Here is an 18750-nt window from a genome sequence, read left to right on the forward strand (position 1 = left end):
AGGTTAAATTACAACACGACTCCAAAATAAGTTGGCAGATCATAGAATCATAGAGTTGGAAGAGACCACAAGGGCCATCGAGTCCAACCCCCTGCCAAGCAGGAAACACCATCAGAGCACTCCTGACATATGGTTGTCAAGCCTCTGCTTAAAGACCTCCAAAGAAGGAGACTCCACCACACTCCTTGGCAGCAAATTCCACTGTCGAACAGCTCTTACTGTCAGGAAGTTCTTCCTAATGTTTAGGTGGAATCTTCTTTCTTGTAGTTTGGATCCATTGCTCCGTGTCTGCTTCTCTGGAGCAGCAGAAAACAACCTTTCTCCCTCCTCTATGTGACATCCTTTTATATATTTGAACATGGCTATCATATCACCCCTTAACCTCCTCTTCTCCAGGCTAAACATGCCCAGCTCCCTTAGCCGTTCCTCATAAGGCATCGTTTCCAGGCCTTTGACCATTTTGGTTGCCCTCCTCTGGACACATTCCAGTTTGTCAGTGTCCTTCTTGAACTGTGGTGCCCAGAACTGGACACAGTACTCCAGGTGAGGTCTGACCAGAGCAGAATACAGTGGCACTATTACTTCCCTTGATCTAGATGCTATATTCCTATTGATGCAGCCCAGAATTGCATTGGCTTTTTTAGCTGCCGCGTCACACTGTTGGCTCATGTCAAGTTTGTGGTCAACCAAGACTCCTAGATCCTTTTCACATGTACTGCTCTCAAGCCAGATAATATATTCCCATTCAAACAGACAAGAACATAAAATATGAGCGAACTCTCAGGTCTCCTAATCCTACTTTGTAAGCAGTAAAGCAAGACCATTCGACCGATGTGGGCCTACACAAAGCTTGTGGCATGAATATCCACAAATCACTTATATCAAAGCATACCAAAGAACTCAGAGTTCTGAGGAAGTATAGGTGCCAACTCCCTGGGGCCCTGACCACCCACAAAATCCCCCATGAAGGGGCCAGGCACCCACAAATTTCGGCACCAGGGCCATGCACGCTTCATGGCACCCACAGCCCCGGGCACCCACTGTCGCAGGGCCAAGCTGGCATTCCTGTGAGGAAGTCTTCCTTCCAAGCACTGTTCAGACCTGCAGACCATGTGCCAGGATATGGGATAATAATAATAATTTAAAGCAGATTGCCCAGTTGCACCAAGAAGGACAGGGCTAGCAGAAAACAGCATAGCACTGCCAGGAGGAAGGACTGTTGACAGTCACGGGCCATCATACTTATAGACCCTCCCAATTTATCTTTTACAATGGAATTGCAGATGTTCTAAGAAGACTTATGCCCAGTTATGTATATGTCCAAATCTGTGTGACGGGGTGAGCTCCCATTGCTCTGTCCCAGCTTCTGCCAAACTAGAAGTTCAAAAGCATCCCAGTGCAAGTAGATAAATAGGTACCGCTGCGACGGGAAGGTAAACGGCGTTTCCATGCGCTCTGACTTCCGTCACGGTGTTCCATTGCGCCAGAAGTGGTTTAGCCATGCAGACAAATGCCAGCTCCCTTGGCCTGAAAAGTGAGATGAGCGCCGCACCCTATAGTCGCCTTTGACTGGACTTAACTGTTCCTTTACTCTTTTTTACCTTTATGTCCAAACAGACCCCAAACCATTACTGTGGATTAGGTCTGCAACAGTAAATAGGAATACTCTGGAGTCAATATAAACTCTTTCCATTCTATCCAAACTTATAAAATCAGAAGAAAAAGAAAATGATAGCCTTCCTGGTTAATCCAATAGGCCATCTAAATGATAGCCATCCTCTGCTAACATTGGCCTCAGAGAAGTTACCTATAGCTTATTATTATTATTATTAGTTTGCCTACCCATGGTTTAGCTTAAGGATGACCAACCTTTCGGCTTGAGCGTTCCTCTACCTTTAACTGCTGCATTGGGAATCTCAGCAGGTGTAGCCTGATGTCTCATTGTGCTACGAGCCCAAGAAACTCTGCTGAAAATAAAGTTGCAGGGACCCTAATCTTCCTTCTCTCTCTTTATATCTATTCCTTTTCAGAACAAAAGCACCAACCATTGGAAGACCACAACTGTTCTCTTTATTTTCCGAAATAGTTGATTTTTTCTCATAGCGTGGTCATCTTTAACCTTGCAGACAGTTAAATCAGAAACTACTCCCCAGAAAGAAAGAAAGAAAGAAAGAAAGAAAGAAAGAAAGAAAGGCATTCTTCAAGGAAGGAGCAAGATGGGTCCTTCTTGGAGTGACCACCTCTTTCAAAGGGGGAGGGGAAATGGCCATTGCCAATTTGCAGGCAGACATTTACTTTAATTATCACTTAAAATATTAACATTTAAAATGGACTTCTTTGAATATTTTTATGAAAGCCACTAACCCTCCCTGTCTCTGTTTAAAAAATACTGGCTGTTGTAGAAGATTAAGGCAGAAACGAGCATGCCAGGCTTTCCTCATGGCTTCAGACCAGCTTGACGACTGCGATTCCCTCAAAATCCGGCTTTTTAGCGAAGGATTGGAAGGAGGCTGTCACTGAACAAGAAGACTTCTTTATGGCAGGGAAGCCTCAGCCTAGGTACTAAAACAGAAAAACAACAACAACCACCCCACATGGTTTTAAGTGGCGCATCCTTGCGTTGCATAGAGAAGAGTGCAGGATGCAAACACACCTGAGAGTCTCCTAGGCCCATTGCAAGATGGCAGTTGGGGAAGGAGGAGAAGGCGGTTCCATTGCCTGGGAGATGTGGGCGGAGCTTGAAGAGGCAGCCTATATAAGGGGACGGAGGCCGGGCGGCGGCTGCAGTGAAGCCCTAGAGAGGGAAGGAGGAGCCTTTGGTGGCCAGGCCAGGGGGAGGACGCCAGGTCTGGTCTTACGCCTCGCATGGTTCTGTTTGTGCCTTTGGGCTCCCCTTCCACGCACTTCTCTGTCCTAATGTGTTCCCCTTCCTCCTCCTTTTTCTTTCTCTTGCAGAAAATGAGTGATTTTCACCTGGATCTTAGCCCGCTCAAGGAGCCCCTGGGGTTCATCAAGCTTCTTGAGTGGGTGAGTCTGCTGGGTTAGGGGGTTCAGGTCATATGGGTCACCCCCCCCTTCCTAGACTGTCTTGCAGGGCTCTTTCCTTTGATATGGGGTGGGGGGCTGTGTTGTGTTCTCCTAAAAGACCTTGAGGGACGGTGGAATAGAAAGTTTTTAGGCTGAGGTTGCAGTGCTATCCTATTTGGAAGCAAGGCCTGTTGGGTTCAAGGAGGCTTACCCCCCCCAAAATGTGGGGTTAGGCTTGCCTCCGAAGTGGTGAGGCCTAGACTTGCACGTGCTTTGGAACTGACTTTTAAAATAGTTGCCTTGTCTTGTTAGGCCTGGCGTGGCCTAAATCTTTCCCCAGCTGTTTCTAAGCCTCTGTTCCCTTAAAACTCCTGGTCTCTATGAATCCTGATGTTGGCTGTAATCTCCCAGTACGTTCCTTTAATACAAAATACTAAATTACTGGAAATAATTTACATTAAAAAAAAATATGCGGCAGTAATGCCTGCGTGCAGTTTCTTCTGCAGCTATGGTGAAAACCCTGAAAGGCTATGATGTTGAACGCTTAATTTGTAAGGAGTAAAATGTCTTCCTAAGTGTTGGGGTCTCTGTGTAATCTCTCAACAGTCACGTTGCACAGGTCTGTTATTACCATATGTACTATCAAATACCTGTTTTTTCAGTGAAAACTCGGTGTTTTGTTTCCTTCTATAAATTAAAGTTGGGCTTCTGCATTCAAATGGGAAATCCATTTGAATTTGAGGGGGCTGTTTTAAATATGTTGTTGTTGTTTAGTCGTCTTAGTCGAGTTTGACTCTCCCTGACCCCATGAACCAGAGCATGCCTTGGAAACTTCTCAAAGTTTCTCCATTTTATGTCCATGGAGTTTTCTTGGCAAAATATTGGAGTGGTTTGCCTGTTCCTTCTCCAGGTGGATCACAATTAGTCTAAACTCTGGGCTATGACCTGGCCATGCCCGGCATAGCTCATTGCTTCTTGGAGTTATTCAAGCCCCTTCCCCACAACAAGGCAGTGATCCATGAAGGGGTTTAAATATAATAGATATATACAATGCAAGGTAAACAGCCAGTCAGATTTTCTGCATCCTGTTACAAAGTGATGTCGTTCCTTCTGTTTTACAAATACTAATGTTAACACCCTAAAGCATTCTAGACCCAATTATGATTTTTCTGCTGCATCTAGCACACCCAGCCAGCTTTGTAGTGTTGCCACGTTTGCGTGGTTTGTGCAGGAATGCAAAGCCTAGCGGTATAAGAAGTCCCGCTGCTGCCAGGTCCTTCCATCAATAATAATAACAACAATAATTTTATTATTTATACCCCGCCCATCTGGCTGGGTTTTCCCAGCTACTCTGGGCAGCTTCCAGCAAAATAAAAAATATATAAAAAATGTCAAACATTAAAAGCTTCCCAATACTTCAGATGTCTTCTAAAAGTTGTGTATTGGAAAGTCCAACAGCTGTTTTGCACTTTCTACTTTCCTGCCAGTATCCTCCTGCTCTAGTTCTGGACAGGGTGTTTAGATAATTTTTTGTCACAGATACAGAATTTTGAAATCGAACTGTTGCACATTTCTTTTCTATTGGTCTATTTGTGTATGCATACACACAAGCTATATTTGTTGTACACTGCAATGATGCATCAAATAAAGCAGTGGTCTCATTTTTGTATAGGGCATTTTGTATAGGATGTGGCAATAGCCTGAAAAAGGAGCTAATTTGATGGGAAATCATTTTTGTAGTTTGTCAGGCAGCTTGTAAAAAACGTTATTAAAGACCCTACTGCTTTTTTCACTAGGTTAGTGCAAGGTCTTGCAAATCCTTAAGGTTGGCCCTAATATGCCTGCCTCCCCCCACCCCCGACCCTGACCAATTTCCTCTATCTAGCCTTAACAATTTTATGCCATGATGGACTCACCCACTTGTTTGTAGAGTGATACTCTATACCAGGGTAGCCAACAGGGTGCCCTTCAGAAGTTGGGGACTACAACTCCATCAACCATGACCATTGGCCCCCTGCTGATTGGGGGCCTGATGGGAGTTGTAATCCAACGTCTGGAGGGCCACAGATTTCCTATCCTTGCCTTAGACAGCTACCTAGTTATGCTTGCCTTTGCTTTAGTAAACTTTCTAGTAGAAGACAAATATGCCTAGTTTCCTAAGCAATAAGGTGTACATCTGATAATAATTTGACTGCCTCCAACTCCTTTATAATGGAAGCAACTTGAACATCTTTTGCGTGTTACTAAACTGCTTATCGTGCAGCTGATAAAGGAACTGCTTCTGACAGAAACAGGTTTTGAAACATTTCCCCCATAACTATTTTTAAATTGATTTTTAATTTCAAGTAACAAAACATTCTAGGTGCCATGCCATTAATAACGATGCCAGCAGCCCTATAAAGAGTAAAGAAACATTCATAACTGTCTATCAAACACCTTCCATATGAACACTCAACAGATTATGCCAATATAAAATTGAATTTCTTTTTTCCCCTTTTGATAAACTTGTATGCTTAAGTATGCTTACAGACAGACTTTGTTTGGATAAATAGGACAATATTTGGAATGAGTTGGAATTATACAATATTTTGTATAATGTAGGCTGTTAGTATTTACAAATATATTAGGATAATATCAAACTTATAAAATAATGTATGGGGTAGGGTATTTTTCGTATACACATTTTTTTCTCTATACATTTTTGTGCCTTGTTTTCATTTTCTTTACAATTGAAAACTTTTCAATAAAATACTAATATCAAAAAACTTGTATGCTTCAGTGCACTGTACATTTATATTGCTTAGGAACTCTGATAAAAGGAACAAACTTTCAGCATTTTTCAGTGCAGTCCTATATATAAACTGCTCAGAAGTAATCACCATTGATTTGGCTGAGACTTTATGTAAATTTTCCAAATGTACATAAATGCGTATAATAATGCATGTGGTGTATTTTCTCTTTATACAGTTCTTCTCCATGTTTGCATTTGCTACATGTGGAGGCTATAAAGGTGTAACGACGCTTTTAGTATCCTGTAATGGACTTGTAAATGGAACAGTAAGAGCAAGTTTTGCTTATCCTTTCAGGTGAGCCTCTTAAATGGAAAGTGTCTAGTATATTTCTGTATGTAAAGTTTCCTGCCAGTGCTTGATCGTTGGTCACCATTTCCTGATTAGCACTAGGTCAGTCCAGCAATTTATAGTTGATAAATCTTTCCAGCTTTAACAAACTACTTAATATTGCTCTGATAAGGTCTTCTAGCAGAGGCTACATCGGTAATTAATGATAGAACATGAACTATACAAATGTACAGGACAAACAACAATCTTGTCTTTCTAAAATTAGGGCAGGGGGAATCACATTTCTCATGGCCTAGCACAACATGTGCCTGTTCTACAGATTATTATTTTTTTAAAAATCTGAATGGAGAATGAATCCTCTTATTATAGTGCCATCAGTAGAAAAAGTTTGTTTTCTAACAGAAGTTTGATGTACCTTGCATGGCAGTTGTGTCCAATTTGCATTCTCTCCAGTAATAGCAGAAATGTTCTCAGAAGAAAAGTGTCTTCTCAGATATGTAGCATCCTGGCCAGGGAGAACCAGTGTATTGGATTGACTACTACTTCCTTTCATGTCCTATTAAATTTGTTCACTGCTAAGAGACCATTTTGCTTTATCTAGTGAAATACACCTGCAGCTGTCTACGCTCTCTTTCCTACACATTCTGGATCCGAGCCTGTGTGGCTGCTTTTTCTTGAAGAAGAAAAAAGCCAAACATGTGTATATATATATATATATATATATATATATATATTTAAACATGCTTAATGTAATATATAGTTCGGTGCTCGGTTCTAGATAGATTCTGTAGTTAACCTGTTACTTTTCTGCTTAATCTGTAGCTGAACTGGATCAAGAACAGGCTTGGGGGTGGAAATTTCCATTAATTTTCCATTAATGTCATTACTCATATGGGCAGACTTGCATAAGATGTAGACTATGAAATACCGGTTTGTCAAAACGTGTTATGCTGCCATCTTTGTTTGGCTTCGTGGCTGCTACTCTTATCACAGTGTCAAGGCCTCAACACATTGCACCCACAGCAGCAAAAAGCAGCTTACACAAAAAGTCAGATGATTCTACTGGTCTTTATTTGTTTTGTAATGACTCCTCTCCTGCTATGTTTTAAGCTGTCTTTATTTTATCTGTAAGCTGCCTTGAGTCCCTATGGGGGGGCAAGGTGGGGTATGCATATATAATAATGATAATCTACCTTAAGCTGTTCTGCTGTGTGCATTAATCTAGCCTTAACTGCTGAGGATGATAGGTATGCAGGCCTAGGAGATTAACACTATGCAGTTCATTATTTTCCAATATACATACCAGTGGAATGGAAATTGATATGCTAGCTGACGGTTGTACAGAAAGTGAAGCTTAACAGCCCAGTTGCCTGTGCTCTGTGATGACTGTAGTAGCTTCCCTTGATAATTTCTGCTTACTTCTCTTTTAGGCTGAACAAAGTGATCTTTGGTTCGCCAGATCCAACCCGATGCAATGGCACTTGGGGTGAAACCCATCTCGTGGGCAACTTCTCCACCACTGCACAGTTCTTCGTAACCTTTGGAATCTTGATATTCTTGTATTGCATGGCTGCCCTTGTGCTGTACCTTGGTTATATGCACCTGTACCAAAGCGGTGGCATTTTACCAATGATGGTAGGTTGATACTAAGGACAAATCTAAAAAAACCCCTTGAATTTAAGTTACCAGAAGTTTAATTCTGTAACTCATAAGTCTGGTTTTTTTTTTACCTGTTTGATGTGTCAACTCGGCATTCAAAATATGTGGGGGTTCTGTTGTTTTGATTAATTAATTAAGCCGTATGACTACTCCGAAACCCTTGCAGGCACAAACTGTATTGAAAGCAGTGTGACCTATTATCACCCTAACTAACAGCATCATGAGCACAAGTCATCACAAATGTGCAATAAACAGGACATCTGGAGGGGACATCTGTCTCAGGAGTGTGCTGTGGGGATAAAATGGGAGATAGGAAGAACAGTGTGCACCACCCTAGGCTACTTAAAGGAAGGGCAGGCTATAAATGCAAGAATTGAAGAACAAGTCAGTGTGTTTAGGAGGTGTAATTCCTACTTTAAAGGTAAAGGGACCCCTGACCATTAGATCCAGTAGTAACTGACTCTGGGGTTGCCGCGCTCATCTCGCTTTATTGGCCGAGGGAGCCAGCGTTTGTCCGCAGACAGCTTCCGGGTCATGTGACCAGCATGACTAAGCCGCTTCTGGCAAACCAGAGCAGCGCATGGAAATGGCGTTTACCTTCCTGCCGGAGCAGTACCTATTTATCTACTTGCACTTTGACGTGCTTTCAAACTGCTAGCTTGGCAGGAGCAGGGACTGAGAAACGGGAGCTCACCCCGTCGCGAGGATTCGAACCGCCGACCTTCTGATCGGCAAGTCCTAGGCTCTGTGGTTTAACCCACAGCGCCACCCACGTCCCACAATTCCTACTTTGCATAGTATCTATTTGTTGGTGCAGAGAATTTCCCTCGAATGTGAATGGAGCATGCCTGCATGAAGCTGAAAAGTAGTCTTCTATCAGGTGTCATTCAGATGTTTTTAACTACAACTCCCATCAACCCAGCCATCATTAAAACATCTGGAGGGAACCAGGTTGAGAGAGGCTGCTGCTGAAGAGGGTAAACTTGCATTTTCAACTTCTTGAAATAGAGGACACGACCAGCATCTTTTGAGCTGTGTTTAGCTGCATCGCTTTTAGGCTCTATGGTTTCTTCTTTGCAAACTGTAAAGGCATCCTCAGTGCTACACCCAAGTGACTTTTTGGATAAAAAGCTGGAGTTGTGGAATTCTCAAGTGGTCTGTATTTTGGCCAAATAGTCACTGCTACATAAGGAAAGTGTCTTCCAGAAAATAGTAGCATGCTTGCTAGGAGTGTGGTTGGATGGTTAGATACGTTACAGTAAAATGAACACAGCTGCTAAAATGAAAATGGTTTTATGTCAAGTGATAGTAAATATTGACTACCCCTTCCCAACCCCTCAATGCATTTTAGACTGAAGCAATTGGTAACTTTGGACTGTCTCATTACAGGATTATGTCTTCACTCTTAGCGCCGTTTTTCTGTGGCTAGTCAGCAGTGCTGCGTGGGCAAAGGCACTTGTTGATATCAAAGTATCAACTGGTCCACGCATTATTGAAGAAATATCTGCTTGCAAAATACCAGGAACCTCCTGTTTGTTTGATTCAGTAACCAGCATGGGAAGTCTGAATGTGTCTGTGGTACGTATGTCAGCTTTTGAGCATTCAAGTGCTAGTGTTACGAGCTGAATCTAAGTAGCGTCAGCAGATCAAACGTAAATAACCACCCGAGTCTGTAAACTTGGAGCCAAACTAGGCATAATGCAAGAGATCAGGGAACTAACTAATAACCTTCCAGTCTAAATGCAGCTAGAGATTGTTCCCCACTGGGTCCAGTATTGTAGTATTTAATATTACTGTTTAACTGATATTTCTCAGTGTCCTTGCATATGCCCAGACACACAAATGGGAATATAATAATGTAGTAATTGCTGCCTCATCTCTAAACTATGGTCCAAAATACAATGCCCAGAATACTAGCTAGGGTTCCATTTAGAAATTGTATAACTCGTTTTATAACAGCTGCACTGGTTGTAAGTTTGTTTCCAAACTAAACTCAAGGTACTCACATTGGTATTTAAAGTCTTAAACAATGTCGGCTCCAACAGTCTGAAAGACCAACTCCTACAGACTTTCTCAGGTGGTAAGATCAGAGGGTGCCTTCTTGATAGTTTCAGCATCCTCAGGCGTGCTGGTGACTGAGGATACGGGATTCTCAGTGGCAACCCCTAAGTTGTGGAACTCCCCAGTTTTCAGGTTTTTTTAGTGGGGGTAGATTGCAGTCTCTTGGAAACTTCCTGCCTCTGCCCTAGACTTTAACTCTGCAGATGTATCCTCTAGGACCTTATTCTTGTGACTGTCATTTGGTTTAAACTGATTTTAATGTTGCATTTTGAATGGTTTTGACGCACTTTGAGACGGGGTGGAGGGTGGGTAACAAATCAAGCTGGTAACTATTGGGCTGCATGATAAAAGTTTTTGAATTGTTAAGAGGAGAAGGCTTTTAGCTGGTTGTATTCAATAGTAATTAACTATCTGATAACACACATGTCTTAATTTGCAGGTTTTTGGCTTGTTAAATATGGTTCTGTGGGCAGGAAATGCTTGGTTTGTATACAAGGAGACGATTCTGCATAAACCTAACAATGCTTCTCCAGACTCCGGACTTTATCCACCTGCATCAGGAATTTAGCTATAACAACAACAAAAAGCTGCATTCTGTTGACAATAGTTTAAAAACCTTGAAGTTCAATGTACTTTAGCTGTTTTTTAAAAATGGAAATTCACTTCAAAGTACATACTCTGGATAGAAAAATCAGTAAGTTTTGGAAGGGTTGCCTATACTTGATTGAGTATTCATTCAGTCTAACTCACAGACACTCTTGATAAAAATTTGGGCAATCTCTCTGGAAGTAATATTTTGTTAGCGGCATTTGATTTCTACAAAACCTTGCCAGTGTAACTAGTACTCTTCAAGTCTGTGCTGCACTTCCGTTTAACATGCAATCTAAGGAGCTATAAGTAACGTTGCCTATTTTAATGCTCTGAAACAGTAATTCTCAAGCTTAAACAGGTTTCAGTTGCTTGGTTTAAAAGCCTTTCCCCTCCAAATTTGGCACACTTGCATTCCAGCTTTTGGTATAATAGTTTAATTCTTGATTTAGAAGAGAGATTAAATCTTGGATGACAAAAATACTGAGCCAAGTGCTCTAAATCGGCCTTTGCCATTCTGGTTCTCTCCAGATGTTTTAGGCTACAACTGGCTTGGGGTGGTGGGAGTGGTAATCCAAAACTCCTGGAGGGCACCAGGTTGGCAAAGATTGCTCTAACCACTTGTTAGTCACCCATGCCCATTTAAAACCAAAGTTTAAACAGTGACAACTTGTTTAAAATTGAAAAGCTGTTGACATGTGCTAAAATGAGAGAGATTCTGTTCTGGAGTATACTAGTTACGCAAACAGTTTTCCCTTTAGGAAGATTGCTCCTAATTCTTAAGTTTGGATGTATAAGCATTGCTACTTCGTTTTGAGGAAACACCTGTGACATGCCTGTATTTTGACTTCAGTTAAATAAATGGAAGTTTCTAGGAATTTTGTTGGGAATATTCTTCCTTCTGATTTCTTGTCTGCATTGTTAGAGTATTGCAATGCTTGCCCCAGGGTTATTGGTTTCCTCTTCTGACTGTATAGTGTGTCACTTTTTTGGGCGGGGGGGGGGAGAGAAACTTAATTTTGCCAAATTTCTTTAGTAAGGTGCCTTAAATATGTTTTTGGGTGCGAAAAATTCAAATTTACTCTTTTTGTTATTGAGAAACATTTAACTTGTTAAGTGTACATTTGATGAAGTTCAAATTGCTTTTGGGAAACCAAAGTGTGTTAATTTTACCTCCTGAAAATGCCAGGAAACTGGAGTAAGGTACTCAGGCTAAGGCTGCAGTCTTATACACACTTGCTTTTGAGTCCCACTGAACTCAAAAAGGTGTCTTGAGTTGCATTGTGATCATTTGCATGTCAGAAGATCAGGAGGGTTGTCAACTGAAATGCAAGCAAAAATACGTGCATTCTTTTAAAGTCACATTGAATGTGTGACTACTAAGACGTGTACAGCCTCATTATACAGGTTTGGTGTATGTAGCCTTGGTCCTTTCAAAGCTATGAGGATGGGAACATGAGTGCAACGATAGGTTCTTCTAGCAACAGCACCTTTTGCTTCTTTAGAAGGTCACCCATGACAAAACTGGATGCTTTTTATTTACATGAAATCAGTGGCAACAATGGCATTGTAGAGATCTGAATGGTGAACTTGCATCATTGTTACCCGACCCGTTGTCGCCATTGCAACCACAGAGCCACAGTAAACTTTGGACATGTCAGGGCTACCCACCGGCTTTCAATCACACTCTTTATTGTGTGATTTTCAGATAAGGGGGAAAATGAATTGCAGTAGTAGAATGACATTTGTCTCCTTAATTTGTTGGCATTGCCAAATAAAATAAATCATGCACTAATCTCTACCCTGACAATAGGAGAATATACTTCTATGGATGAAGGAATCAGTGTAGCTGGCATGTTTAATATAAAATATATCCTCCCGGAACTATCTGAGACCATGGTGCAAATTCCTAACATAAACATGACCTGGAAAGAACAGCTAACGTTTGCAGAAAAGATCAGAACATGAACCCTTGTATTTGCCATAAAGATCTAGTTATCAGTCTCCTCTGTTGGTGGAAACAAGACATCACACAGGCTGTGAAAAAAATGCCTGATATAAATTTATGCTTCAGCAATGGTAAAAGCTAAAGATGTATTCACAAAAATTAAGGTTGTGTTTTCTTCACTTCATTCTTGCATCACAAAACACAATAGTGCACTAGAAGGAAAAACAGTTCAAAGAATTTGGTGTCATGTTAGTCACTCACTAAGGAAGCCCTCTCTATAGACATTGGAATCAAAATATGCTTAATCCTCAAGTTTTCAATGGTTGGTTAGCTCACAGTTCCAACAAGACCCATCCTTGTCTCTTAGCGATTTGAAGGATCAACCTTACACTCCACTGGACCACAGGAACATTTGAGACACAATATTGTCTTGCTGAAATGGGATTTTGAAGTGGAGAGCTTAACTCTTGCAGAAGGCACAGATCAAAATTCCTTGACTTGTGACACCACACCTGCTCCAAGATCAGATACACCCACTCCCCTATTCTTCCTTTTAGCACTGTGCTAACTCACTTTCTCTGGGCTTTTGGGTAGTTAGGGACTCTGGACTATTGCCTGAAATTACTAATAGTATGAGAGATTTGTGAGCCACAGCTGAAGCCAGAATTGGAAACAAGGGGCATGGAACCCAAATATGGGTGCTGACGCAAGGGTTACAAAAGAGGCTCATTGCCACAATGGCTGGTTTATTGTAATATATTTCTGGAGAAACTTGCATGGCCATTTTGCTTCAAAAATTAAGATACATAGGATGAGCCAAAATAGAGCCACTTTTGTCAAAAGCCATTGTGCCCAAATTATGCTACTAGTATGTTTCTGATTACACATATATCAAAAATCCCATAGCAGCTTGCAGCCACCTTCTATTGCAACTTTCCCACAGGCAAATGATCTTGACACAAGAACTCTAATGAAATATACCGTACATGCACTTCACTCTGTTTTCTCAAAATCAAGTTCAGTTCCTGCCCCACCCCCCTGTTTCAGATCTGATTTGTTGAGATTACAAAAGCCAAAGTTACTTGTAAATTATACAGATCGCTCGCCATCCCATTGTATTAAGTCACTGGAATGGATTGTGCTCTAAACAGGCCTTCGCAATAAGAATTGCTAGGCAGCCAGAAGAGATCATTTGGTATCCTCCCTCTTGTGTAGGGGTGAAACTGAAAATTATTACAATTTGTCTTGCTATTTTGATTAAGATTACAGGTGTTTTTTTCTGGGTTACAAATACAACCCCCTTCATTTTGGTATAGACTGATTCTCGTACTTGGGATATATTTTGGGAGAAGGGACCTGGGACTTTTGAGGGGGAGCAGGTGACAAAGACCCCTTGCCCAAAGGCTCTTCTTTTGGCTTCTGCAACTTTAGCTTGCTATTTGGGTCAGAAGTCTCTGTCTTCCTTTCTGTGGACTTTTGTGCCACCTTGTTTTGTCCTCCCAACTTTGGGCCACTGGGCTGAGTTTCCTGTTGGCTTAGATCCCATTGGACTCTCTTCATAGTCATCACCTCTGCAGTTGGGTCCTTTGCTTCCAACTTAGAAGGCATGTTGGAATCTTTCCATCTTCGAGCCCCAGACTTGGAATTATATTCATACCATTTGCCAGTGACTATGGAGAAGGGAAAAACAATAATCTAGCTATTCCATATCACAGATTAAGGGGTAAGATTATATTTAGTTTATATTAACAGTGAAGCCAAAGAATCACAGTGACTGCCTGTTTGTGGAATACTCCTCTCAGTTATTTTCACCTGGTGCCTTTGCTGTCATCTTTTTGGTGCCAGGTAAAGACTTACCTTTCCCCCAAGATCTTTGAATACACGGAGATGATGTTTTGTTACTAGTGTGCTGGCAAAGCTTCCTGTAGCTGTTATTAAGGGGTTTCAGTTTTTATTGTATAAATGTACTCAGTGTTTTAAACTGTGTTGTTTGTCACTTGGAGACCTTCAGGTAACAAGTAGTAAACATCTGTATGATGGTGATGATGAGATCACTGTCAGGGTTCAGCCATACCCAGACCTTAAACCACAGTACACAGGGAGGAAGCAGGGCACCCCAACAGATCTTCACACCGTTACAACACAAGGAGCTGTTGGATCTGGACATCCTTGCCCCAAGACTAAAGACCACCACACCATCTGCCTGGGTTCCTGGCCAGCTCTCAGACCCTCATGACACATGGGTAGGCAAACTAAGGCCCGGGGGCCAGATCCGGCCCAGTCGCCTTCTAAATCTGGCCCGCGGACGGTCTGGGAATCAGCATGTTTTTACATGAGTGGAATGTGTCCTTTTATTTAAAATGCATCTCTGGGTTATTTGTGGGGCATAGGAATTCGTTCATATATATTTTTCAAAATATAGTCCGGCCCCCCACAAGGTTTGAGGGACTGTGGACCGGCCCCCTGCTGAAAAAGTTTGCTGACTCCTGCTCTGACATCTCCCCCAGGACCAGAGGAGATAGTGAGCCTGGCAGGAGCTGCGTGCTGCCAAAAAGAGCTACTTGGGAGGACGGGAAATTGCACAGAATCACCTTCTCAGATCAGGGCCTGGCTCTTACATAAGCTCCCTGCTTCACTGGTGAAGTAACATCTCTCATCCAAGCTCCAGCCTGCCTGACCTTGGGAAAAGGACAGCAAGGATGCACATTGTCTCTCATCCTCATCAAGAAAGAAAGAAAGAAAGAAAGAAAGAAAGAAAGAAAGAAAGAAAGATGTCTTCTGGAGAGACGTTACAGCTTGCATTGCACTGAATATATTCATGTACTTAGGTGCTTATTTTATTCTTGTTCTTATGCTTGGTTAAATGTTTTAAATTGCTTTGGGTCACTTATGTGAAAAAAACAACAAAACCATCATCATGTGCTTGTGCATTTGGGTGGATTTGCTGCGGCTTTCCTTAGACAAGCAGAAGGTGAGTTTTGCACATGGAAAAGTTATTCCACACATGCAGTATTAACTGGTAGGCAAACCAATTATTCAATAGCGGCAAATATGTGTTATTACTTTAGTACACTTCCAAAGATTGCAGTTTGACTTTCCTATTTAAACTGTATGTCACTGATATTTGCCTTGGAAATGTCAGTGTCTCCTTGCAATTAAAGTTAAGCTCTTTCATTTCAAACTTATTTCTTATTCTCATTTCCCCTCCCATTAGAAGTAGTGATACCTGGGTCTTTTGCTTCACCATCAAAAACAGGGTTTATGTTGGTCATCTCCTAGCCAGAAAAAGAAATCAAGAAATCAGTGTCATTTATTATTTTTTAAATGGTGAGAAGAGCAGAAATATTGACCTATATAGAATGAAGCAGATTTCAGAGACCTATGAAAGGTAGGTTGCTGGGAATCTAATCACTGTGCCAGGTAAATTGGTTGGTTAAAGAGAGAGATGCTGTTCTCAGGCTCTTCTGCACAAGGTTTTCCAAACAAATCTTATAGATTATCCATGCTTTATCCATATTTTATGGGAAATGTAACTTAGAATGCAAGAAATAGTACTTTTACAGGTTTCAAAACCTGATGACAAGATGATTTATTCATGGCTCATAAATGTATCTTAACTGCCTATATGCAAATTAGGGCAACTTTATTCAAAGCACGTTACATTCTTGATTCACTTGTGAATGACAATAATGTGTGAAGCAGAGGTAAGCAATGTGGTACCTTCCATATGCTGTTGGCCAGCATGGTTGATGGTCAAGGATGATGGGAGCTGTAGTCTGGAGGATGCCATGTTGGCTATTCCTCATAAACAAAGCATTACAAGGAAACAGCAACTAGGGAGTGGCTGGGCTCTTGCTTCTGTGCATTACAGCAAGAAAAGCAGTGACTCAAATGCTTGTGGGCTTTGTATTTTGAATGTAGGTTCTGAACAGAAAGGAAAAGCTTCTATAACATTAGGATGGGAAGAAAGAAGAAAGGGAGAGTCTTATGCTAGCAACACTTCTTTTTATTTTCTGTTTGATAGCATACATACCCAAACCACTTCTTTCTTAGCTTTCTTCTTTTCTATTGGAAAAAAAGAGGAAAATATGGTCTTGCTTATGCTAACTTTTAACAATACCCCAGATTTAAACTAGACCTGTAATTATGGGCATAGTTTAAATTAAAAAAAACACACTAAATAAATAATATGCACCCCATTGAAAGCAATGTAGTGCAGATGGATGGATGAATTAGTGGTGGGTGGTTTCCACACTCAGATTGAATTCAAATGCACACCTGAATCCAGTTTGTAAATCCAGTTACTGACCTAGCAAGTGATACATATGGGGAAGGAAGCAGGCACTGCAGCTTCAAACAAATGTGGTGGAGAGTACCAGCCTTGTTGGCTATAAACCATATAACAAAACCCTGCCCAGCTCTGCTAATATTTGAAACATTACATTCTGGTCTAGATTTCGATCTAACCTTGTTATTTGACCTCAACAGGACTTTAGAACATGCAAATCTGGACTGAAGAGTTATCTGAGAAATACGCACACAATTTGAAAAAAAGGGAAAATGCATACCTGGTGGTTTCATCCTGTCGTAAAATAATAAATAAATAGATAAATGTTAATCTATTTGAGCAGTCATTTGGCAACACAATACACAAATGAGCATTTAATCCTATAATACATATCAAACACAATGGAGACTCCAAATTTTGGGTGACGGGCATTTGCTCATGATCCAGGTTTAAGTGGCAGATATCATAACAATGCAATTTAGTACTGATGGCAGTGTGAATGAAGTCTGCCCCTAAACACAATATACATGGCATAACATTTTAGTGCTTTTATTCTAGGGGAAGAATGCAACATACCAGGGACTATGATGTTCTGTTAGGTGCTCCTCCTACTGAGGGTTAATTCCTGTTGTTGTCTCATACCCACCCATCTTCCTCCAGTTGCCTTGCTGCAGACAGATAAGAGCAACTGGGTGTTCATATAATACAGTTATTAATTTCTGCTACTAAATTTTGTCTAATGCAATTCACGTGAATGGCAAAACGTTGCATGTTTTAAAAGTAATTTTACTTTGTCTTTCTTGAACAAAGGCTACTCTATTATATTCAGTATTAGTATTTTGCGTTTTGCTTTCAGTTTTCTTTTGTGCAAAAAAAGACAAGCTGCTGTAAAACATAGTCCATGTACCATGTGAGATTCTAGGTAAAGTGCGTATTTTACACTGAAACTTAAGTGTAGCGGAAACAATTGAGGGTATGTGATCTTGTTGACTTGCATGGATTCTTAGTGGAGGCAGTAATATATTAGTGTAGAAAGAAATGATACAAGGTGCATTGTTTCTGTCAATTACTTACAGTGGCTGTTTATCAGCTCTAGGTTTTGGAGCTCTAGGCTTTGGTGGGCAGTGGGCGCGGATGTATTTTGCCAGCCAAAAGGTGAGATACGCAAGAAGCCCAAGGAGGATCACGCTGCCAAGGGAAATGATGAATGGCACGTACCAAGCCAAGGCAGAATACACATTTTCTCTGCTACTCAAAATGATAACACGAGGCTTGCAAAACAAAATTTAAAAATGTCAAAAGAAACACATTCATAATGGAAGGTTAGCCTTTCAGTAGTAACTATATACTGCAGGTACTTTTGAGACTGTTAGAGTGCAATTGTATGCATGTCTCTCTGTCCAGCTCAGTCGGTAGAGCATGAGACTCTTAAATCTCAGGACGGTGGTGTTATGTACTGAGTTGAATAGGATCCAATCTGTAGCAGTCTGATTGGTCCTAGAACAATAGGATCCAAAAGGCAGCAGTCTGATTGGTCCTAGAACAATAGGATTCAGAATGCAGCAGTATGATTGGTTGGCAGGAACCACCCAATCCTGCTCCAGATAGAAGTGAATCCACAACCTGATTGGCTTACAGTAGAATTCCAGAATTAGCCAATCATGTGCAGCCCATTGTGTAAATAATGTATATAAAGCAGATACTGTGAGGGGACATTCATTCATTCCTCCTCACCACTATGAGCTGAATAAAGAGCATGAAATCACTTTGCGACTCTGAGTATATTTCACTGGCGACGAAGGTGGGATCCCGCTGAGCTGACTGCCACACACAGCACCGCAGCACCGCCAACTGCCGCACCGCTGCCTCGCACCGTGTATCCAGGCTTCAGCTCCGGGGCACAAGGAACTCAGAATGGCAGCCAACAGCAGCTTCTCGCCATTCAACCCAGCATCTGGAGACTGGGAAGCGTACGCCTCCCGTTTCACCTTCCTCCTAGAAGCCAAAGGGGTCACCGACGAAGAAGACGCCAAGAAGAGGGCGATATTCTTCAGCGTCTGCGGAGAGGAGACGTTTGAAATCGCCCGGGCTCTCCTTGC

The 18750-nt window shown here is 41.5% G+C and overlaps 2 protein-coding genes and 1 long non-coding RNA gene across 6 annotated transcripts in view; 1 reads left to right on the top strand and 2 right to left on the bottom strand.

The window, feature by feature from the left end:
* LOC308486770 overlaps positions 1-2712 on the bottom strand; it is a 36635-nt gene extending 33923 nt beyond the window's left edge. Inside the window, exon 1 of the long non-coding RNA XR_013991288.1 lies at positions 2654-2712. This is a non-coding gene — a long non-coding RNA (uncharacterized lncRNA). The remainder of the gene's footprint in view (positions 1-2653) is intronic.
* Positions 2713-2716: 4 nt separating this feature from the next.
* SYPL1 (synaptophysin like 1) lies at positions 2717-11293 on the top strand. Its single transcript, XM_081023858.1, has 6 exons — positions 2717-2846; positions 2956-3027; positions 5995-6113; positions 7538-7742; positions 9156-9344; positions 10267-11293. Exons 2-6 carry the CDS (start codon positions 2959-2961, stop codon positions 10393-10395), a joined length of 711 nt encoding a protein of 236 aa, XP_080879984.1. The 5' UTR covers positions 2717-2846; positions 2956-2958; the 3' UTR covers positions 10396-11293.
* Positions 11294-13103: 1810 nt separating this feature from the next.
* CDHR3 (cadherin related family member 3) overlaps positions 13104-18750 on the bottom strand; it is a 50557-nt gene continuing 44910 nt past the window's right edge. For 3 of the 4 annotated variants that reach the window (XM_081023534.1, XM_081023533.1, XM_081023535.1), the window contains 5 exons: positions 17726-17922; positions 16932-16945; positions 16397-16428; positions 15590-15638; positions 13104-14033 (listed from right to left, as the gene is read on the bottom strand). In XM_081023534.1, the coding sequence (XP_080879660.1) occupies positions 13666-14033; positions 15590-15638; positions 16397-16428; positions 16932-16945; positions 17726-17922 (660 nt within the window). In that variant the 3' untranslated portion in view covers positions 13104-13665. The other variant, XM_081023536.1, reaches the window with a different exon arrangement.

The sequence above is a fragment of the Podarcis pityusensis genome, assembly GCF_964106645.2.
Source record: "Podarcis pityusensis genome assembly, chromosome: 10".
In the NCBI taxonomy this organism is placed as follows: Eukaryota; Metazoa; Chordata; class Lepidosauria; order Squamata; family Lacertidae; genus Podarcis; species Podarcis pityusensis.

What these genes read in the sequence shown, in the direction of transcription:
- SYPL1 (XM_081023858.1), top strand. Translation starts at nt 2,959, where the DNA reads ATGAGTGATTTTCACCTGGATCTTAGCCCGCTCAAGGAGCCCCTGGGG. An exon ending in TCATCAAGCTTCTTGAGTGG is followed by an intron (nt 3,028 to 5,994) that starts GTGAGTCTGCTG and finishes CTCTTTATACAG; the next exon opens with TTCTTCTCCATGTTTGCATT. An exon ending in GAAGTCTGAATGTGTCTGTG is followed by an intron (nt 9,345 to 10,266) that starts GTACGTATGTCA and finishes CTTAATTTGCAG; the next exon opens with GTTTTTGGCTTGTTAAATAT.